At 42.1% G+C, this 24444-nt stretch overlaps 1 protein-coding gene across 1 annotated transcript in view; it reads left to right on the top strand.

The window, feature by feature from the left end:
* The window catches only part of loxl2a (lysyl oxidase-like 2a), a 31840-nt gene that overhangs the window by 4931 nt on the left and 2465 nt on the right, over positions 1-24444 (top strand). The window contains exons 3-13 of the mRNA XM_079217720.1: positions 2432-2607; positions 12109-12317; positions 14604-14820; positions 16369-16552; positions 19416-19567; positions 19655-19822; positions 21669-21834; positions 22579-22819; positions 23737-23852; positions 23974-24110; positions 24320-24431. Of these exons, the coding sequence (XP_079073846.1) occupies positions 2432-2607; positions 12109-12317; positions 14604-14820; positions 16369-16552; positions 19416-19567; positions 19655-19822; positions 21669-21834; positions 22579-22819; positions 23737-23852; positions 23974-24110; positions 24320-24431 (1878 nt within the window). The remainder of the gene's footprint in view (positions 1-2431; positions 2608-12108; positions 12318-14603; positions 14821-16368; positions 16553-19415; positions 19568-19654; positions 19823-21668; positions 21835-22578; positions 22820-23736; positions 23853-23973; positions 24111-24319; positions 24432-24444) is intronic.

The raw sequence follows: 24444 nt of genomic DNA, 5'->3' as shown, positions 1-24444 counted from the left end.
GGTGTACAGAGAGAAGAGGAGAGGACCCAGGACGGAGCCTTGAGGGACCCCAGTAGTGAGAGGACAAGGTTCAGACACAGGTCCTCTCCAAGTTACCCGGTCGGTGGTCGTTGAGGTAAGATGAGAAGAGGGAGAGCGCAGTGCCTGAGATACCAAGGTCCTGGAGGGAGGAGATAAGGATCTGGTGGTTCACTGTGTCAAAGGCAGCAGAAAGGTCTAGAAGGATAAGGACAGAGGAGAGAGAGGCTGCTCTAGCAGTGTGAAGCTGCTCAGAGACAGCAAGGAGGGCAGTCTCTGTGGAGGCCTTGAATCCAGACTGGTGAGGGTCCAGAAGGTTGTTCTGGTCTCTGCTGAGGCCTTGAATCCAGACTGGTGAGGGTCCAGAAGGTTGTTCTGGTCTCTGTTGAGGCCTTGAATCCAGACTGGTGAGGGTCCAGAAGGTTGTTCTGGTCTCTGCTGAGGCCTTGAATCCAGACATTTGAGGGTCCAGAAGGTTGTTCTGGTGGAGAAAGGAGGAGACTTGGTTAAAGATAGCTCGCTCCAGAGTTATCTAAAGAAAGGGAAGGAGAGAGACAGGTCCGTAGTTGTTGACTTGTTGGATTCTTCAGGAGAGGGTTAATCTTGCCTCCTTCAGAGAGTTAGGGAGTTAGATTAGTTAGTTATATCTTCTGAGGAGCGCTGCTATGGCAGTTTGAGATTTTGAGTCGAGGATGTCTGGAGGCAAAATGCTGGCGTAAAGGGCCAATAAAACTCAAATCAGAAAATTCATGGCTCCCCCATGCACTGGGCTCGCTTTTCTTTTCATTGGCGTGGATAATTATGTTCCCATAAGGCCTGCAAATGATTGTTTTAACACAGCAATCCAGATTTACCACTACTGGTGATGCTGAATTTGTGTTTAGACAATGGTTAAAACTCCTAGAAGATTTAGCTCCTATTATGAAAACGTTCCAGAGGTAATCCACTCTCTGCCAGCGGGCGGTTGCGTGACGTAGAACATGCAATCCCTTTCCTGGTATGATCGCGATGTTCCTCATCAACGTGTAGAGACGGTCCGAATGATGAGCCGTCACTTGGTGGTTCAGAGCGGCCACATAAGTAGGTGTTATGTCTGTGTGACTAGACTTGCAGAAATTGATGTCAAAGGGTGTGATGTATGGCCTAAACCAGAGGTGTACCCCCTGTGAAATATGTTTTCAGCCAAGCAGCGCAAAATCATTTCTGGTTGAAAAAAAGATGTAATACACAGCTGTGTGCCACCAGTGTCTGATTTAATATAGAATATATAAAATTCAGTTTATGAATTTAAACTTATATTGTATTGAATATTCATGAAATAACTATTTTTTAAGGTTTTTTGAATGGATGCTATTTTTTTATATATTTTTTACAAATCTCACGTACCCCCTGGAGTGTCTTCACGTACCCCCATTTGAGAAACACTGGTATATAGTATTAAATATAGTAGATGTATGATAGTAATATTCTATAATATTGCCAAAGTTGTCCCGTATGCCTTAATACCCCAAGGCAGGGGACCCAGAACAATAACATCAGCGATATATATATTTGAAAATGGCCAAACCAAAGTCAATTAGTTTCTCCTGAAGGGCTCATCTTCGTGTTGGTTAGCATGATGTTATCAGTGTGAATGATGCCAATGCTCTTCAGGGCTTCAGATGCTACAGTTAGCTGACGTGCTATGGGACGGATTTCATTAAGAGTCATTGGAGCCCGGCTCTGCACCACCAAATCCCAAAGGCTCTTGTCCAGCATCTCGAAGGCAACGCAAGGCACGTCTTGGGTGATAAAACTGGATCAAGGTCCGGAGTCGTTCCAACCTTTTGACCTCTTCATGGTGTTCTTCAATGTCTTTGTGGATCTTGATGGCCGTAGACTCTGAGGTTTTTAAATTCACACACTTGGAAACTTTGCCATAAGCATCCTTTTTGAATAAAATACCTTGTGTGGACGTGTTCCAGTCTTTTTTCTGTACCCGAAATGGTACAAGCACTGACGTTGATGAACTCATTTTATCTATCAAATGTTTCCAAAAGGAATCCAAGTAGAGTAGAAGAGACTAGGTTAGTTGAGTAAGTTGTTCTGAGAGTTTGATTATGTGTGGAGATATAAACTCTTAGTCAACAGGTGATGATGAAAACAAATCTCACGTACCCCCATTTGAGAACCACTGGTCTAAAATATCAAGGTACAATGTTAAAACCACCCATTTATAATTTCTCATGAATTAACTCCTTATTAGGGAAAGGGGATTTGAAGCTTGTGTACCAGGTTTGATTTGTGAAAGCAAGGGTCAACCAAACACTGGATTATATATGAAATGTCCTAATCCACAGAGCATCAACATGTGTAACCCTAAACCAGGTCATACGCACCTCTTCTTTAACCTCTGCCTGTGTCTCTGCTCCAGGTCGTATCTGGTTGGACAATGTGCACTGCTCCGGAGGCGAGAAGAGCCTGGCTCAGTGTCACTCCAATGGCTTCGGAGTGACGGACTGCAAACATTCAGAAGATGTCGGAGTGCTCTGCACCCAGAAGCGCATTCCGGGCTTCAAGTTCATCCGGAACCAGGCCAACAACGAAGAGGTACTTCCAGTAAATAGACACGTCCGTAGGAGCTCACACAAACATAAACACTGGGGTGGGATGGCTTGATCGCATCGTTAATAATACTCAAGTACACACACGTAACTTTAACAGATGTTCAGCACAGAATAGGGAACAGGAGAGATGCTTATGATGAAAGAAAAACGTTACAAGCGAGCATTGCTCCATTTTTCAAATCTTTCCAACTTTTCAGACTGAGACAGACGAATCATTGGAGTGAATGTCTGTCTGTTGACATTAAGAGGAGCAATAATATTCCTGCATTAAAACAGTTTGCTTGCTGGAGGTTACCATGATTACAAATTAAAATGCATTTCCTAAACAAAATACCCAAAAACGTTTGCGTCAGCATTTCTAAATCTGTATGCAATATGTGTATATGCATACATGAAGTCAGAGTTTGTAGTGTCAGACTGTGGAAATACTCGAACCAGCCAATGATGTTTGGTCATTTATTCTAATGGTTTAATGGTACTGGCCAAATGTTTCCTTAATGGAGGTATTGTGTTGTTTTTTCATGATGTAATTTAAGAATATTACAGAATATGAATTCGGTGTGAGGTCAGATGTATCGACCATATACCATAACCTCTTTTACTCTTAAATATTCTGTAACAATTCATCTCCTTGTGTGTGTGCGGCGTGTGGTGATTTAGTGATAAACCACTTGCACTTTCTAAAAACATGACAATTAAGCTAATAAGAACTCATGCTGTTGCAGGCGGCTCCAGTATTTTGCATTAAATGGATGCATGTCATCAGAATAATGAGCACTACATTATTATGTCCAGACGAAATGAGACGGCAGTTATTCCATGAGCGTGGTATCATATCTGCCATGACACGAAGCCAATGAAGTAATCCAGGAGTCGGCATGTCATGTTGAGCCGTTTGCACTAATGACTTTGCCAGGCTCCTATTAGTCTGTGCCCCCACACCGGACGCCCACTCTGCAGATGACTCATGGAGGGGGAAGACCATCCTGTCTGGCTGCAGAGCGCTTGTGTGCCGGATGGAAAGTCAGTGTGGGTTTGTGGACGTGAGGCAGAAAGAGGAGAAAGGGAGGGAAGAGGACAGAGGGATGACTTCAGCTCGTCTGAGAACAGGTTATTAAAAAGTCGTTGTTAAAACCAGACTGATAGAGAAGAAGCAACTGTTTTTCTGGCAGCTCAGAAGTTGATGCTTTCACACATTATAGCTGCGTTATTACCAGAGAGATTTGGCTGTGTTGCCAGACTCTCCAGCAGCCAGAACACTGACTGTGATTTTTACTGGGTTCAGTAAAGGCAACACGCCTGAGGAGAGTCATCTGAAATGCTTGTGTTTCTTTCTCATGCTCAGTTGAGTCATGGGAGTAGAAGTAGACGTTTAAATCTCTATTCACAGACGACTGAACCCTGTTCACAATATTCTTCTTTGTGCACGTAGCGTATGAAAGCCTCGCGTTGCCTGTTTGTCGTCTATATTTCGGGTCTCAGGGTGTTCCTGCTACTCAGTCCCCCACCCTGTAAATATTTCCTTGGTCTGGCTGCAGCCTTTCAAGTCGCGGGGCAGAGGAATGGGAAAAGGTGTAGCTACACCTCTTTAACCATTCTTCAGCTGACGTCAGCTGTTCATTCAATCGCTTTATTCACAGCATGAATTGACATTCTGTGCTCAGAGTTAACACCCGGACCCAGAGTGCACTACGGTGCATGTGGAGGTCATCGCTAACAGGGAATTCATCATTTATAAAGCATTATTCCAACATGAACACTCATTAGTAACTCATTCATAAACACAGTTATAAATGTTTAATCCTTGATTAATAAGCAGATTTGGAATTTGAGTTTGTATTGAGAGGTTTTTCAGGACTGAATGTCAGGATGAATCTACAGGTCACGACCTCGCTTCAAACTGCAATCATTTTGTTTTTATCGTGAGGCTACTTTACAGTTCATGGGAATGTGTGAAGATAATACTCTTCAGCTTGGACTAATAACAATAGTCTCCTGAAAACATCCGCCTGTCATTAATGAAAACAGACGCTTCTACTGGCGTGAGTTGCAATCGAAGACGTGCTCTAACATCTAACATCTGACCTCTCAGAAGCTGCTTGATCTCAGTCATGTCTTCAATGGCGTCTGCTGTCCTCTGGAGGAACGCCTCTTCCTGTTGCAGCTTTTCTCCGTTACGCAACAGCAGGACATGCGTTCCTGGCCGACTGAATCATTGTTAGGAATAATGTTAATTATTTTAACATGCAGCCTCTCATTTGTTCTCTCTCTCCTTTATTCATGAGCATGCATTTGTTTGCTCTTTCAGTCACATTTGTCAACAGAACCAAACATTTCGATGGCAGGAAACGTTGTTTATCATCTGTTCGTGGGGACGTTTTAACCAGCGCTGCCAGGTTGTTGTTCACGTGTGAGAAGGTGCGCTTCACGTGTCATCAGAGTCTGCCGGAGCTCTGCTGAATGCGTCTCCTTCACGGCAAGATGCCGGTCTGTATATGTTAGATGTTTATGAGAGAGGATGGTGTGTAATTTAAGGATAATTATAAGCTCATGGTTGCATTTGATAGGAGTCATTCCAGGACGTTCTTTACTCTGTGTGTGCATTGCGTAATACATGGTCCCCTGTTTCCACTGAAGCTTAAAAACCCTCTTATACGCTTCTGCTTCAGAGCCTTGCACTTCGTTATGAACAGATTACAAGTCGATTAGGTCATCTTCTTCCTGAGGGGATGAGAAAAAGATCAGCACCGCAAGCAGCTGCAGCTTCCCACCACAGCTTCAGTGTGTTCGCTGCAACCAAACACTTGGATCCAGAATCAACAGCAAGACGTCAGGAGCCAGTTGTAATAACAGAACGGGCGGCTAAAAGCCTTTCGATTCGTTGCTCATCTAAACAGGGCAAAGGTTGCTCTTCTTCATCGGGCGTGACGACATCCACTTTAAGGAATTCCTGTTCCTCATGCGCCGCTGTACAACAAAAGGAAACCCGAGCCCGAGTTGGATTCGCCTCCAACATGAGCGAGGGGCTTGTGAGGAGGAGAGTGATCAAGGGGAGAAAAGGTTGGTGTGGGAGCCGAAGCCAGCTTCTCTTTTGTGGATCGAGGAGCAGAGAAACCGACCACATGTTCAGCAGCTGGATCACCCTGTGGCCTGCAGTGCGTCTCCTTTGGGTGCCCAATATTATCCATACCTGCACTTAAAACCTTTTGTCTGCGCCTATTATCCAACGTGAAAATCTTCAACAATTTTTGTGTGCATTTCCTTAATTATCTCCGGAACCACAGCGTTGTTTAACTTCATTCAACGTTCTACAATACCGCAACCCTTGTGAGAAGATATACATGATTACAAATGTATTAAAGTAACCGTTAAGTTGAGTACTTACGACCCTACGTCAGCTTGCAAAATGGTTTCCCAAGATCCTTCATAAGTACCTTTCTTAATCTGGTAAAACTAAAGTGATTTACGTATTAACACGGAAGATATTATAGTTCAAATAGAAAATGACGAGATTGACAAAGGAATTGCAAAACTCTGCGCTGGCTGCTTATTGTTTATGAGAACTTCAAAACAACAAACATTACTTTCCCATTACTTTCCTGGGACGCAGTAAATTACTGTGGAAAGAAACACTTGACCGTAGGATCATGGAAGCAAGCGCTATACCTCCCAGAATGCATTGCTTTTACAGCATTATACTGTATTAGCACAATACAGTAGGTTACTGTTAGAATTTCACTGTAAATGTCCATCAAAGTCTTACAGTGTACCTGAACGATCACAAAACGGCAAACAGTTGTTGTTTTTTCGCTCGGCCTCAGACTTGTGTCCTGTGCTCTTCGTGTAGCCCCCACCTTTGTAAAACACGTCCCAGCGCTAGAGGAACGCTTACGCTCATTTAAAGATCCAGCAGCCCTCGGTGAGAGAAGGCTTCACGTAGAAAAAGTGATTTTTCCTTTTTTGAAGCGAACAACACAGTTTATTTTATAAAAAATCGGTGGCAACAGCCCTAAGCTTCGTTTTCCTGTGATTTTCCGATTCCGATTATTTAGGTCATGAACTTTCCAAAAAGGTGTCTTATTAGTATGTGGGATGATGGTAAGGGTCTGAACCATGGAGGTGGGGCAAGTCGACGACCGCTCCAAAAGATATGTTTGAGAAATCTTGCTTAGATCATGCTGGATGTTCATAGTTATGATCAAAATATGGTATAACAGTATTTTTTTTTAAATATACATTTGCAGGATTACAGCAGCAGTGCACACAAGAGACACATAGTAAGTCAAACAAAATCAAGTAATATAAATAAACAGTAAAAAAAACAGTAAAGAAGAATACAATAGCAATATTAAATATACAGACGGAGTAAAAACAGTATATGAAAAGTATTTAAATGTATTATATATTGCACCAGATGACGTAAGTGTAAGTATATTCAAGTTTCATGACACAATGTAAGCCATTCAAATGTAAAATAAAGGTGTGAGTCAGAGAGAAATGTTATTATAATGCAGGAAACCTTTAATTTGATTGAAGTAGCATACATTAAAGCCCCAGCATGAGAGTTGGTGAACAGTGATGTTTCAGCATTTTGATAAAAAAGTTGAGTAGATAGCTGCACATCTTACCATGACAACTAGAATATTTCCCTCCACCAAGAGATGCTGTTTTCAAGCTACAAGGTCATAATATTTATTTTATAAAATATTGACTCTTATAGATATTTACAAGGAATTTAAGACCAGCTTGAGAAGAGCTGTGTGTTTGTGTCTCGTCCACCTGACGACTCTTTTCCTTTTCATTGCCATGATAGGAGCAGTATGCTCGCTGATAGATATCCCAGATGCACACACCTACACACACACACACACACACACACACACACACACTTCCTCAGTCGAGTCAGTCAGGCACACTTGGGGCCAGAGCGTGAGGTGGGGCAGATGGGAAAGTCATTTGAAAGAGCCTCGCTGTTCCCCTGCTTTTCATCTCCACTGTGGAGTGATTCCCGTCAGTGAGGTTGTGTAAGGTGGGGCGGGGCGGGGTGGGGCGGGGTGGGGGTTCTGGCGTCAGGACGCACGTGCAGACCAACGTGCAGCGGGGCTGGAGGGCTGAAGAAAGCGGAAGAAATGCACAGGAGTGGAAGCGTTAGTCAGACGGCGGCTAGACCGGCGGCTCATGTTCACACATCTGCATGCTAGCGGGACAAGTCTGCTCTCCGGTGGGAAAGAGTTCAGTAATGGTCAACCACCACTTCACAGACTAGGCATGAAAAGAAATACACTAAATAAAGCTCACCACCTACAAACAAGGCCAAGGATTCTTTTTACTTCAATATGCCCAGTGAACCAGTTTTAAGGATTCCTCTGACGAAATATTGGCAGTTTTTTAATGTTTGCTTAACTTAAATGAGCACTTTTGCAAACAGGCCGCAGAATGAATGAATCACTGCAATACTCAGTCAGGGAGTGACTGTACGATGACACAACCTCATAGGGAATGGACAATTAACCTCAGCATGACCTGCAGATTTACCAAAAAATATGATGTGTAAATTAGTGAACTTGTGAACTTTAGAGGTGCGAGTTGGTCAATTCAGTTCCCTCTAAAATCTGATCTAACGACATTACGACATCTTCTTTCTAATGTACAGTTATTTCCCTGAGTCTTTCCACAAAGAGTGGCCAGTGTGTAGATTTGGGCCTCAGCCAAACCGGATTATGCTGAGTTTATGTCTGGTGGTCTGGTTTTTGGGGGATAAATGCCTGGACTGGTCCCAGCTGTGGATATCCATCCTCTTCTCTTTAGTCTCACACGTTCAGACGGACAGTTTCCTCTCTGTGAGCCAAACGCAACACTGGACCTTCTCAGTGTCCCATCCCTGCTCACCTCGTACCCCTGTACCTCTGTCCTGTCTGGGTTTGTCTTCACACTCTGACTCCTCGTGTTGCGTTTCATGACATGCTCTGCATCAGGTGTACTCCAGTTGACCATTCAGGACGTTTATGTTGTTTCTTCAGTGTCTTTTATGTTGTTGTTTTAACGTAGCTTCACGTTGTTGTTGTTTCTTTGATTCCACACCGACCTCCTCTTGCTTTCCTAAGGTTTTAACCTACCTCTTGTGTTAGCTTTCTGTTAGCATCTCTTGTGCTAGCTTTCTGTCAGCATCTCTTGTGTTAGCTTTCTCTTAGCATCTCTTGTGCTAGCTTCCTGTTAGCATCTCTTGTGTTAGCTTTCTGTTAGCATCGCTTGTGCTAGCTTTCTGTTAGCATCTCTTGTGTTAGCTTTCTGTTAGCATCACTTGTGCTAGCTTTCTGTCAGCATCTCTTGTGTTAGCTTTCTGTTAGCATCTCTTGTGTTAGCTTTCTGTCAGCATCTCTTGTGCTAGCTTTCTGTTAGCATCTCTTGTGTTTGCTTTCTGTTAGCATCGCTTGTGCTAGCTTTCTGTTAGCATCGCTTGTGCTAGCTTTCTGTCAGCATCTCTTGTGTTAGCTTTCTGTTAGCATCTCTTATGTTAAAGGGTCGGTTTTGACCCATGTCTTAAATCAGCTGTAAAATACACTAAAAACAATTATCCATCATCCAATGTGTTTCTCATCTCTTGGTGACCTTGTTAGGCTTCCTTATCCATGAACATATTGTTGTACGTTTTAATATTTTTGGCGTGGGCCTCTGAGCCTTTTCTTTGTCAGGATACCTCCATTTCAATTAAAGAAATGGTCAAATGAACCTCAAGAGAATCATATAAATAAATAAAAGGTTGTTGTGTTACCTGACTATTACTGAGGAGTATTAGAACACATATCTTAAATACATTTGTTTTATTTATTTTCACATTTTAATATGATTAACTACAATAACATCTATGTTGTTACGGGTCAATTTCGACCCAAATATATTGCAAGAAAAAGGCTAAAAAGTATTTTTTTCAGCAATAGAACTTTAATACAAACACAAAATGAAAAGCAGAACAAGTCATAACACAAAATATAGATTTGCAAGGTCAAACAAACAACAACCAAGCAAATCTTATTTTTATAACTGAGGTCGAAACTGACCCTAACAACACAAAGGTCATAATTTCAACCAGAGCATTTTATAAATGAGTGAAACTTTTGTTGAAATAGAGGTTCCTGACAAAGTCAAAAGGCCTTGATGCAATAAACACATTTATTTGGTTCTTTTATGCATTTAAAACCTAAAGCGGGTCCCGAACACAAGAGGAAGGTTAAACTGAGAACACCGGATCCCTCCCGATCACGTCTCCCTGCACCTTCCCACCCTGAGAGGCAGCGACGGAAAACAGTGTGTCATGCGATGGCCAGCAGGAATCTCTCCATGAAGGAGTGGGTTTCATCCGCTCTAACCACTGCGGTCACTGGGAGGACTGGGGTCACGGTAGAAGCCGTCTGGCTTTCCAGTGTTCAGTGTTGAGACGCTGCAGCCTTGAACATTCCCCCGGGCTGACGCCATCTCAGGAAACCACCCTGTGGGCAAGCGCTTAATATTTCTGGGAGACATGCCTGGATGTTTAAGAAGTGGGCCGTTACCAAATGACTGAGATCAGCATTCGCATACCACCGAGTTTTGGCTCTTTTTCACATTCACAGTGCAGCCTCACACACAGCCGGCAACCAAGTGCAGAACTTGGCAGGAACAATGAACAATGGCTGTTTTCTTATTAAGCCCTGGAGGTCAAAGGTTACCATTCCTTTCCTGATTTTGGGATCTCCAGGATACAGGATACCAACTGGCTTGTTAGTGACCCGACCTCTCAGTCAGGAGCTTCTGTCTTTAGCCCCTCTTTAAAATCTTGATAGGAATTACATTTTTCTGTTTTCACTTCTTCTATCATTGCTCTGTTTCGTGATCGACCTGGAAATCCCAGATGCTCTGAGAGAAAGAAGTCTATGAAGAGAAACGGGACTCGATGTCCTCCACATTTCCCTGTAGGGAAAGGGAGGATTCTTCCTCTTGTGTGCTCTGGTTCATTTCAGGTTCTTGGCTCACTGACAGGGACCTTTCACAAATATATATAATACTAGTGACCAACATTTCTCTTTCTTTTCTGAGACAACAAAAACATTGTTAGCTGTTTTTGACAGATCTGTGGTGTTTGATGCATGTTTCCCTCCCACTCCCTTTGGGCCTTCACTGACGCAACAAAGATGGAACAAAAATTCCATACATTCATCCAATCTGCTTGGGCCTCTCGGCAGCACTTAACAGGTTCAAACAGAGATTTAATCTTCAGATTTCAACTCGACTTCTGCACGGTTTGTACAGTCCCTATAAAGCCACAGTGGGTTTTTTTCATTTTCTCTGAACCTCTTGCATTCCTTCAACGCGTTCCTCCTGTATTTACAATATCTCAAGTGGAACGGCTCATGCAAAGTCCAGAGTACAGATGAAACTCTCTGTCCTCTGAATCAGTTTTTTTTTTTTTTAACTTGTTGAGGACTCCTTATAGGGGAAAACACTTCCAAAGACCCCTGTTAACAATTCAGCATTGTGCTTACAACCATTTGTTCTCTAACTATTTATATTCTAAAATGTGTCAACCTAAATACTTCAGACCGGTTTCATGGCGATAAACAGAAACACATTTAATGTTAAGAGAAGATAATCCTTTATTAGTCCCGCTGCAGAGAAATTTAGGAAAAGAAGAAGAAAAATAATTTACTATGTTGTGTTTACTATGTTTTTAAATGTTAATATAACTTATATGCCTTTAAACAGAGGTGGATTTATTCAAATTGCATGTTGGACTCAACTTAACTGCATGTATTGTCTACATTTCAAGTAATTGATCCTCAATGCTTTCAGAGGCTAACATAATAAATCCAGATATTTAAACCTGCCAGTCAAGCTGACTTTCAGTAAGTGCTTCAGTTTAGAAATAAGTAACTCATTGCTGTGTGTGGCCGTCCTTTAATCACAAGGTTGGCGGTTCAATCCCCGGCTGCTTCTGTCTCTGTGTCAAAGTCTGCTTGAGCGAGTCTCCTAACCTCAAGTCGCTCACAACGACGATGCTAACGTGAGAGGAACTCACAGTTCAGGCTGATGGGAATGAATATGCATCCTGATCTGATGATGGCGGTAGACAACGTGTCAAGGATCCATCCAATAGTTGTTGAGACATTTCACTTAAAACCTTTAAAGGTGAATCTCCTAGTGGCACCAGAGGAATAGTCATGAGGATGTATCCTCTGGGGATCATTAATATCTGCAAACAATGTCTATCTTTTCTGTGGTTGAGATATTTCAGTCTGAACCAAAGTGGCTAAAGATTTGAGAGGCAAAGAAGGTAAAGTAAAAACAGTATCAGGGGTCAGGTCTTTGGCCAGCGGATGACTGATGCTCATATCTGATCTTATGCATGACAGTAGAAGTAACTGTAGTGACACTCTGAGGAGCCTCAGTTAGTTTGACCCTTCAAGAGGTCAAACTTGCAGTGATGCAACATCCCCTCTGTGGTTCCCAGGGTTTGACGGTGCAGGTGGAGGACGTGAGGATCAGGGCCACGTACTCCCAGAGGAAGAGGATCCCCATCACGGAGGGCTTCTTGGAGGTGAAAGACGGCGGCAAGTGGAGACAGCTCTGTAACGAGGAGTGGTCCGAGAAAAACAGCCGGGTCATCTGCGGCATGTACGGCTTCCCCGGGGAGAAACGCTTCAATGCCCGACCCTACAAGTGAGTAATGGAGCCTGAAGCCGGCAGCGGGGTCCAAATACGGACAATTAGATATGATGGAAGTCCCCAGGAGTTGAACTCCAGCATTCAGCTTTTAGTTGAGTTAATTACGGAATATAAGTAGTGCACATTCCTGTATGTTACAACACTTGTAATGTTCAGAATATGTCATTTCCTGGTGCCGTTGATTTAAAGTGTATTTAGGAATGTTTCATCATAGCAAATGTTGCGTAACCACGCTTGTTTACACATCAGTCAGCGCGTCGACCGTTTCCACACTGAGCTGAAACACACTTCAGTCTGGAGATTCTTGACGAGCAGCCAAACATTACCAGAGGAGGTTTTAGAGGAGGAAGGATGCCTTGCTGGGAAACAGTGGCTCTTTTCTCTTTTGGCTCTGTTCTCTTTTGGCTTCATTTCATTGTTTCCCTCGAAGCAAAATGTCAATTTGTAGCCTTACACAAAACCAGCTATTATAATTTTCAAGCTTATAATTTGTTGTCTGCTAACATTGGAACTGGAGTCCAAAACAAAACAGATGTTTACGGCACGTGAGACAATGACCACGAGCAAATCCTGTGATCTTGTAACAGCATGAATGAGAACGCCATGTTTCTGTCTCTAGCAGCTCCTCCGCCTGAGGTTTAAATCCAACATTTAAACGTTTCAGAAACGAATGTGGCGGCCGGCGGTCATCTCTGGATCTGTTTGGTCTTCAGTGCATGGGTTTATGTTTTTATCTGAATCTATTCATTATGCACATATGTCACTGTTGGTCATCATCAGTCAACCGCAGTTAAGACCAGAGAGACTTCAGACATGGAATGTGGTCAGGTTTTCACCTTGATATTCAAATTGATGCTTCTGGTTATAAAATAGTCAGATGACGGCTAAGCAGATGACTTTTATTCAAAAGATTTCTACGTTTATGGTGTTGGTAGACATGATCTCATCTGATTTAACGCTGATCCTAAATATGGATGCCTTTTAACTGGAGGAAGCACCATATAAAGCGCATTAAACCAGCAGTGAGCTCTTTGTTTTTTGTTTATCTCTTAAGGTCACAAAGCCTGTGTGTTTAACGTGTGTGGTCTTCCACAGAGGTGAAAGATCACATTCATCTGTCTTTTAACTGCAACAAAGGACAGCTCAACAGTCCTACATGAAAACTCTCAATCAAATCAAGCATCTCTTCCAATTTCACGGACCACAAAGTGTTCAAACCGACTTTGAGCTGCATTCTGTTTCCAGCACCTGGACACTAAGAACCAGAAGGCCGTAAATGAGCTCCTGCTGGTTTCATTACATGGTCTGCTTCTCCCGGGACCCGGACCCCTGAGCTCCTCCATGACCCGTCCTTGATGACTTCCATCCTGGGCTGGAGGTTGTGAGAGCGTCACGGTACTCTCACAACAATAACCCCGCTGAGCTTCAAGCCTTCTATGGTTGTTGTTCCATAATAATAATAATGATAACTTCATTTATATAGCACCTTTAAAAACAAAGTTTACAAAGTGCTCTATAGAGAAGCAAAGTATAGTCAGACATAACTTAAATACCGGTGAACAAAAAAGACCATGAAGGCAATGAATACAACAAAACATAACAAACAACCAAAAAGAGCAAATGGAAAAAAAAACAAATAAATAATATATACAAACAAAACCAGGGGAACAAAATAACTGCATCATAGATCATAAAAGGACGACATCACTTAAAAGCAATTCTATAAAAATGGGTGTTTAAAGAAGTTATTGATTCTGCAAGCCTTATCTCCAAAGTCAAATTCCTACTCCCCGTAAAACAGCTCTTTAATATTTTTGTGAAATGTGAGAAAGAATGCTCAAATATGTAATGTTCTGCAGATGGTGCCGAAAGAAACGCAGGATGTTTTTCACGGCTGAAATTCTACTGTTTCTAGCACTTGAAGGCTCGGGGACATCTCTGACATCTGAATCTTGAGTGTGGCTCATCGCTAGATTATTTAGTTATTATAAGTGTTTATGTCAGAAGCTCTCAGCTTTACTGCAACACACCACGCAAACCACTTTTACTAAAGAACCCACGCAACAGCTTTGCTATGCTCAGATGACGTAAAGTAAAATAACAAAAAAAGAATCACGTTCCACGCTGCAGGTTTTGCCGTGAACTGAAAAAAAATGTAACGAAAATGTAAGAATTACGATGCGCTTTGATATAATATGGTTGGCAGAAATGTAAAACGTATGCAAAAGGCACGCCGTATATTTGTGTAACGGTTTGCTTTGTTGCATCGTCCCGTCTCAGATTGCTGGCCAAGCGCCGTAAGAAGAACTACTGGGGTTTCTCTGCCAACTGCACGGGCAACGAGGCCGACCTGTCCGACTGCCAGATGGGCCGGGAGGTCCAGCTGCAGGGCAACAGCACCTGTGAGCAGGGCATGCCCGTCGTGATCAGCTGCGTGCCGGGCCGGGCCTTCGCTCCCAGCGTCAGCGCCGGCTACAGGAAGGCCTACCGGGTTGAGGTAAGCTCACATTGTGCACAGCGGATCACAGGGTGCATAGCTTGCATGTGATTTCAGTGTCAGGGTTCAGACACATTCTGACCAGTGGGTTTCATGACTTTTCCATGACTTTAAACCAAATTTCCATGAGCAAACATTTAGTGAAGTCTGGGTGTAAACAGTAAAAAGTGAGTAAATGTAGTATTTAAACTAACAATGAGAATACAAAGCATACAGTAAACCTTAAATGACACAAATGAATGAGACAATAGTTTGATTAAAAGAATAAACATGTATATAGATGCCTGTATGTATGCCTGCTTATATTCTGAGTCTTTCTTTTAAAAGCATATTCATTATTTTAAACTCAGCGTAAATGAACGACATGAACACATGAATATAACACGTTTACATGACTTTTACTGAACTTTAAAGGGATTTTATTTTTTTCAAGGACTTTTCCAGGTCTGGAAATAACCATTTTAAAATTCAATGACTTTTCCAGGTTTTCCATGACCGTAAGAACCCTGATTATTAAAGTTGACAACGGGGATCTTCAGCTGTTTCTGGGGCCCCGTTCAAGGCCCCGTTAGGGTTATTGGTCCTTTTAAATAGGTGCTGTTAATGTATTCATTATTCAAGATATTTCTATTGTCATGTGCACAGTTAACAGACAGTTGCTCCTTACAATGAACAGCTTCCTTCGCTAGGTCCTCCTTCCACACATAATTACAATAACTTAAACTTAAGGTAAAAATGTAAATACTAAGAAGCAGGTAAATGCTAATGATTGATGAATTGGTCTTGGGGGCATTTGTGAAAGGACAGTTGTTTATAATACCTTATAAATGATTTCTAGATGCATTCCTGTGTGAATGCAGGCAGCATGTAACCCAAAGGAGGGCAGTTAAGGTCAATAATTGCATTGGATTTGGGGATTTGGCCACTGATCAGAATCAGATGTGAGGAACAAAAGGGTTTCCAATAAGAACGTTATGTATTCCACTGAGAGTGATCCCATCTGCAGGCCTGAGTCTTCCTTTATGGGAGAACAGCTATAAACTAAAAGATATCAGACTTCATGAAACTCAAGGAAGTCAGTTTATGGTCCATATGGTTTCACAGTAGTAATATATTGGTTTCACACTCTGCAGATGATTGTGACATCTGGAATAACATCTGATTTAGACTCTTCTCTTAATTCATCAAAAAAAATCATGCATGTGGTGTTACAGTGCTAATGTGAATAAACAATAATAAATAATCGTAATCCAACATAGAAATGATCATTATTTGTATACTTTCAGAATGCAGTTATGGCCATAATGCATATGACGGCAATCATATTGTTAAAGACTTAAAGGCAGTTGCCCAACTTGCTGCACGTTGCTGCACGTTGCAATTATGTCCAAATAAAAAAAGGTGACTTACTGACGTGAATAAATCCAATTCATTCAGATCCACATGTCTGTGTTGTTGTTATTTTTGTGTGGCAATAATAATGTGCAAGACTGTTTTTCATCGTCAGCCTTTTCATTCATTTTAGTTTTCGGTGCACTGTTTCCGCAGCAACCCTTGGTGCGTCTGAGAGGCGGAGCTATGATCGGCGAGGGCCGAGTGGAGGTGCTGAAGAACGGGGAGTGGGGAACCGTGTGCGACGACAACTGGAACATCAGAGCCGCCACCGTGGTGTGTCGAGAGCTCGGCTTCGGCAGCGCCAAGGAGGCGCTGACCGGCGCCCGACTGGGACAAGGTACCATCTGCACACTATTATTCTCATCGTACGATAACATTTAGTACTCTGGTGGCACTTTATAATAAGTACACACTGTTTAGCATTAGTAAAGCATGAATAAACACTGAATTCATCATTTATTAAGCATTATTCCAACTCATTAGTAACTCATTATTATGCAATTCATAAACACAGTTATAAATGTTTCATTCTTGATTAATAAGCTAGGGTTTTCATACTTTATAAATGATGGATTCCACATTTGTAAATGAAGAATTAAGGACTTAATAAGATCATTTTAAAGTGTTAGTATTTAAAAACATGGTAGAATTCTGCTTATAAATGTTTGTAAAGATAGATCGTCTTCACTTTGATGGTCACAGAACATACGTAACTAATACTTAACTAACGAGTAGTAACTACCTGAATTAATTAATGAATTCCAGCATTTTTTATCATTTACTAACACTTTAAAAATGATCTTATTAATCATCTATAATTCTTTAATACTTAATTTCCAAATGGAGAATCCATCATTTATAAAGTATTAAAACTCAGCTTATTAATCAAGAATGAAACATTTATAACTGTGTTTATGAATTGCATACTAATGAGTTACTAATGAGTGTTCATGTTGGTACAATGCTTTATAAATGATAAATTCAGTTTATTCATGCTTTAATAATGCTAAATTGTGTGTACTTATTATAAAGTGCCACCAGTGCTTTTGTAAATGGTGATACTTTTATATGAAAAACGTGTGCCAGAATGAAGTAAAAAATACAAATAAATATAAACTCAGTAAAATTATTAAAATTATATTCTTTTGGGAGGGGAAAATCTAATTAATGAATTTAGAAGGTAATAAATATGTACATTTATATTCAACTTATATTTGTATTATAATGAGAAATACACCCCCCTTCATAAATTTAAAATACGTATTTTATTTTGATATTTTATTTATTTTTTTACAAAAAATATATCAGCTGATATATATAGTGTGAGCAGTTTTTTCTAAACATTGCCTCAAATATCCAGTTAAGATCGGGGTTTAGAAGAAATAATGTAATTATTATAGTGTCGATTCCACTCAAACAGGTAGACTTTTAGATTTGATGACATTTTCACGATTTCACAAAAAGTCCCACCAGAATCCCAGCAGCTGTGAAAATGAAACGTGGGCTGGAACCAGAGACCCGTCGGCACCTTATCTTTGGCCTCTGCACCACCAGCGGGTTTTGTCTCACTTCAATCAGCCCAGACCTTCAGTCAGCATATGAATACATTCAGGAATGTATGTAGTAGCTTCAGTGATGCTTATATCTACCCAGAACCTGAGTCTGTGAAATGTAATATCCCCGCCGTATAAGAATCACATGTGCACTGGATTAGTCGTCCTCTCGCTGCTTTATTCTCACACCAAAAACACAAGAACGCACACAATGTTCCAGCGAGGAAAAACAGCCTTTATGGCTTTCAGAGGAGGAATTCTGTGCTGGAGAATGCACGAGGTTATTCAAGGGGTGGATTTCTTTAAGAGCTGACCGCCGGATCCAAAAAACGCTGCCGCCCAAAAACCATAGGTCTGAAATAGATGATTGTGTTTGTTTTCAGAAGTCAGTGAAGTGGAGAATAAAACTGAAATGCTACTTCTTCTTTTTTGAAGCTTCGTCCTCATACAATCGATGTATTTCTATGAATATCATTTTTTTAATACTTTTCACAAATGTTCAGCTGATATAAAGGACACAAACTCATTTGTGTTTCTTTGTGTGTCGCATTTGATACGTTAGAGAAACACGTCATGTATTGAATCTATTTTAATCACCAGTCAGACCTGAGAACTGATCCTGATCACAGCAGCGCTGCTTTGTCCTGTTGTGAATTTGTTTTTCTGGCCGGCCGTCTGCGTCTCTGGCTGCTCTCCATCACTAGAGACATTCCTGCTCAGTCACATGGGAAGAGAACCAGCATGGAGGGAGCACTCACACATGTTATGATGGAAACTCTCACTAAGATTTCTCACTAAGTAGAAACTTTTTTTTTCCACATGTCTCAAGTTTCTCATTTTCATTAGACACGGGAACAGGAAGTCCAACCATCTGTCTTAAGATGGACTTGTTGTTCTAAGAAAACTCACGAGCAGCGAGGCTAATGCTGCAGCGAGGCTAATGCTGCAGCGAGGCTAATGCTGCAGTGATGCTAATGCTGCAGTGAGGCTAATGCTGCAGCGAGGCTAATGCTGCAGTGATGCTAATGCTGCAGTGAGGCTAATGCTGCAGCGAGGCTAATGCTGCAGCGAGGCTAATGCTGCAGTGAGGCTAATGTTGCAGCGAGGCTAATGCTGCAGTGATGCTAATGCTGCAGTGAGGCTAATGCTGCAGCGAGGCTAATGCTGCAGCGAGGCTAATGCTGCAGCGAGGCTAATGCTGCAGTGAGGCTAATGCTGCAGTGATGCTAATGCTGCAGTGAGGCTAATGCTGCAGCGACGCTAATGCTGCAGCGACGCTAATGCTGCAAAACATATTGTATCACCCAAAGAGCAGCTGTTTAGTAATGATAGATAGATAGATAGATAGATAGATAGATAGATAGATAGATAGATAGATAGATAGATAGACACAAAAAATACAATAAAAATATTAGAAAACAAAACAGTAAAGCGTAATAATTTAGGAAATGGAACAATAAAGAAAGTGCAAAAATGCAAAGTATGTGCAGTGCATATGAAGTGTGTAAAGAATGGAAAATGGATGACTGTTCTTTTCTGTATGCTATGATGCTCCAGCTGTTTTTCCATTTCTTAGTGACCTTGAGTTTAGTCACAAGTTGCACAGGATGACATTCACACTTGACTTGTGTGTGTCTTTGTCCGCAGGGATCGGGCCGGTCCACATGAACGAGGTGGAGTGCTCCGGGTTCGAGAAGTCGCTGACCGAGTGCTACTTCAACAAGGACGCTCTGGGCTGCAGCCACGAGGAAGACGCGGCGCTCCGGTGCAACGTTCCCGCCATGGGCTTCAACAAGAGAGTGAGGAACGCTCTGTGTCTCTATAGTGTCAAGTAAATGCACATTAGTTCAGAACTGGAGGACACAGCTGTCTGTCTGCGTCCTCAGCTCCGGTTACACGGCGGCCGCAACGCGTTTGAGGGCCGCGTGGAGGTCCTGGCCGAGAGGAACGGCTCCATGCTGTGGGGCGCCGTGTGCAGCGACAGCTGGGGCACCATGGAGGCCATGGTGGTGTGCAGGCAGCTCGGCTTGGGCTTTGCCAACCACGCTTTCCAGGTACGGTGGAAATGACAATCTATCTACTAAAAGATATTCATAACTTGCTAACCCGCAATATATGTACCTTGGGTTTGGAGTGCATGGAGAAATTCATCTCACCTGCAGGGAAACATGAACGCTTTTAGTGCTATTTAGATAGTTGGGTTGTGGGGCGCTTCAGTCTCTTGTGGACAAAATGGGTATTTCAACACAAAACCTTTTTTTCACATGTTTTAATAGATTAATTTAAGGGATTTAAAGATTATCAGGTAAAATACAAATAAATTCACCCGTTTTGAAGTCATAAAAACAGAAGAGAAAACTATTTAGATCAGACTTAGAAAATGGAACACCATGAAATAGATTTAGCTTAACCACCAGGTTAAATGTGTAAAAATATATTTACACTTTTTTTTTACACGCTTCTCCTCACACTATAGTACCATTGTTAATAATTAAGTGTCTTTAATATCTAAGATAATATACATGTTATGAGATCAGATTTGATTCATATGGTGAACATGCTATGAAAATTCATGTATAGTATAATATGCATGATATCCACTCCTGCAGCACTACCTGTGTGTGTGTGTGTGTGTGTGTGTGTGTGTGTGTGTGTGTGTGTGTGTGTGTGTGTGTGTGTGTGTGTGTGTGTGTGTCATTAATTCTCACTTTAACAATCTTGAACTTTATTGCAAACTTACTGTCGTAACTGTTGTAACCTAGAAACCTCAAAAACACGCCGTCAGAGCAGGACGTCGCCCGGAGAGACAAACCTGAGACAGATGAGCTTTAAACTCTTCCGCAGGATGGATGAGGAAACCTTCGCTTGCTGCCTGAAGTGGAGAGCAGCGTTCCACCGCTAGAGCCCGACTGTTTACGTCTTTATTTTTAAAGGACACCCCGGTGCTTTCTTTATGTCGTAAGGAGAGCGGCTCTTTATATATTTATACGTGGAAACCAGGGTTGTATTTGTGGTGTCAGGTGATATAGGCCTGGAAAGTATGTGTGTTGATGACAGCGGGTGTTTTGGAGCATTGTGTACGATGACAGCACATAAACGTGTCCTTACCCGTTCATGTGCAGCTCAACACTGCTTTTCCAGTGTGAAATAAAGGGTCGACTTGGATTACAAGTAGCTATTTCGCTTCATAAAAAATCAAGTTATCATAATAACAAGTCTCTTTATTGTACACAGTAAGTTGCCGTGACGTACGAGGTCTCATATTGCAGGTTCAGAATGAATAAACGCAGAAAGCAGAGTCTCCAGAGAGTCTTTCCTGTCTGAATGTAATACTTCTGCACGCAAACCCTCCAGCAGATGGAACAAATGACACCGCTGTGTCTCCTCGGCCCACCAGCAGACGCTCCCGCATCACATCCCTCAGCTCAATATCTTTCTCATGAATCCTCCACTTTCTTCGCAGATGACGGAAAGTATGAGCAGTTTCCTTCGCAGGTGGTTTCCTTGTGTTGTAATGAGTCAGGACCGGGAGGACAGCAGAGCACCCCCTGCTGTGTGTGGTGGGGATGCGTGTGATGCAACCTGTGATTAGGTTTTCCCTTCAGGACCACTGAGGTCACGTCTGCTGCTTAAATACAGGAGGAGCATTCAGATGATGTTTCTGCTTAAAACATTCCCACACATCAGGATCCTCATAGATGAACCTGTGTAACAAAAGGGATTGAGTCGGATTTAAATGAATAGTTTGACATTTTGGAAACGTTAGCCTAGCTTAGCACAAAGACAGAGCATGAGAGGCTCAAACTACGACCAGGTCCTCGATCACATGAAGATGTGTTCCAGGTCTGTCACAACAAGCTGAGCTTGATGGACTCATTTTGGGTGCTTCTCTTTCCTCAGGAAACGTGGTACTGGGAGGGAGATGCCTCCGCTGACCGAGTCCTGATGAGCGGAGTGAGATGTTCAGGAACCGAGCTGACTCTGGATCAGTGTCTCCATCACGGGACGCACGTCGACTGCCCCAAAGGAGGCGGACGCTTCGCTGCGGGGGTTTCCTGCACTCAGAGTGAGAAACTGTTCAGAATTAAGGAAAAGCACGTGTTATGAAATGAAGTTGAGCAGCTTCGGGTTCTGGTGGTTCTGCCACTGTCATGACTTCATTATGGTCACTTTATGGAACTGAGCCATTATCAGGGTTCATACGCTTATGGAAAACCTGGAGACGTCCTGGAGTTTTAAAATGGTTATGTCCAGGCCTGGAAAAGTCCTTGAAAAAAATAAAATCCCAAAAGTTTAGTAAAAGTCATGTAAATGTGTTATATTCATGTGTTCATGACGTTTGTTTACGCTGAGTTTGAAATAATTAATATGCTTTTAAAAGAAAGACTCAAAATATAAGCAGGCATACATACAGCATCTATATAAATGTTTATTATTTTAATCAAACTATTGTCTCATTCATTTGTGTCATTTAAGGTTCACTGTATGCTTTGTATTCTCATTGTTAGTTTAAATACTACATTTACTCACTTTTTACTGTTTACACCCAGATTTCACTAAATGTTTGCTCATGGAAATCTGGTTTTAAGTCATGGAAAAGTCATGAAAACCATTGGTCAGAATGTGTATGAACTCTGTTTATGGATGGTATTAATAATGCCTGCTGTTAAAAAACAAAACTACGCTTAAAATTAAATGAAATACTGTATTGTGCTGTTGTATATGATGTTTCTAAAACTAGTAGGAAGGAATACTGATCATAAACTGTGATCAAAGATGCTATATGCTAACGCGCTGCCCTCCCTGCCAGTGGCCCCTGACCTGGTCCTGAGCGCCGCGGCCGTGGAGCAGACCACGTACCTGGAGGACCGGCCCATGTACGCGCTGCAGTGCGCCCACGAGGAGCACTGCCTCTCCAAGAGCGCCGACACGGCGGACTCCAGCTCCTACCGACGCCTCCTCCGCTTCTCCTCCCAGATCCACAACAACGGCCAGTCAGACTTCCGGCCGCGGGCGGCGCACCACTCCTGGGTTTGGCACGAGTGTCACAGGTGAGAGCTCCATGACACCTGAGCTGCTCTTCTCCACGATGACTCAGTGATGTGTGGTGACGTTAACCCATAAGAACCCATTTCTCCTTCAAGGAACGCGATGGGGACATAATGCAGACTGAATAGACCTCATAGAACACATTCATGACATTTCAAAAGTGGCACATTTTTTTAAATGGGAATGTTGGTAAAGAATTGTATTAATAATTACATAATTATAACATCATTTTTGGGGTTTACATTTGTTTTCATATGTTTTGGATTGAACAATATAAAATATGTTAGCTAAATATCATTGAATTACCAAATTGCTGATCAGATCATAAGTATTTTTCATATTGTGCGTATGTCACACCGTTTACATTTTTAGGTTAACTTCCCGATGTGACGCATGTGTCACAACGATTTTTATCTGATTTATTTGATATCAGTTTCTTCAAGAAATGTCCTCACAGCAGGTTCAATACATTAAAGTACATGTTAATGAAGCATTATCATTCTTAAACGGGTAAATATTACCTTTAATAAATGAAAAACAAGCTTTTTAAATTGAGCATATCCTTCAGATCTGTCAAAACCGTAAACAGCCATCTTGGAAAAGTTGTTCGGGGAACACAAAATCACATGACCAGTCACATGACCCACCAAGATGTTCAGCGCATACTGCATTTCTGAAATCATATGGAATGAATCTTTAATAATTAATTACCAACGTTAATGCCATGGAAATCCCCATTTCCCACTAGCAATCTGGCTTTTCCCCGTGAGGCCTTCTGTGGATGTGGTTTTGGCTCAGAGCGAGTGTGGGAGTGAATATATATATATATATATATATATATATATATATATATATATATATATATATATATATATATATATGATGTTGTTTCAACATTGTTCCGTCTCGTCTGTTCCAGACATTACCACAGTATGGAGGTGTTCACCCACTATGACCTGCTGAGTCTAAACGGCACTAAAGTTGCAGAGGGACACAAAGCCAGCTTCTGTCTGGAGGACACTCACTGTGACGAGGGTCAGTGCTCCTTCATCATCATCATCATCATCATCGTTATCACCTGCCGAGTTCTGCTTTCACATGTGTCTTTCATAAGAAGAGAATATTGTAAAACTAAAACTGCTGTGAACGCCGACAGGTATCCAGAAGAGGTATGAATGTGCAAACTTCGGGTCCCAGGGCATCACGGTGGGCTGCTCCGACACCTACCGGCACGACATCGACTGTCAGTGGATCGACATCACAGACCTGAAGCCCGGCGACTACATCTTCCAGGTGAACCGCTGAAACACAGACCGGCTCGACGCAGAAGATAGCGGCTCATCTGCTTCTGGAGAGACCGTCTCGTCTCGTGTAGACCAAACAGAGACCGGGACTTTCCACGTCTCTCCGTCTGCTGCTGTTTGCCGTTCAGCCAGAGTTTCAGACTTTGCGTGTCAACGAAAGAGAATGTTGGTCTCAGACTTGTTTTTCCTTTCCCCCAGGTTGTGATAAACCCTCACTACGAGGTTGCAGAATCAGATTACACCAACAACATTATGAAGTGCCGCTCCCGGTACGACGGACAGCGGATATGGACGTACAACTGTCAAATAGGTGAGAGAAGTTA

The sequence above is a fragment of the Taurulus bubalis genome (genome assembly GCF_910589615.1).
Source record: "Taurulus bubalis genome assembly, chromosome: 5".
Classification (NCBI taxonomy): Eukaryota; Metazoa; Chordata; class Actinopteri; order Perciformes; family Cottidae; genus Taurulus; species Taurulus bubalis.
Note: the sequence above shows the minus strand (reverse complement) of the source record. Positions and strands in the feature narration are given on the sequence as shown.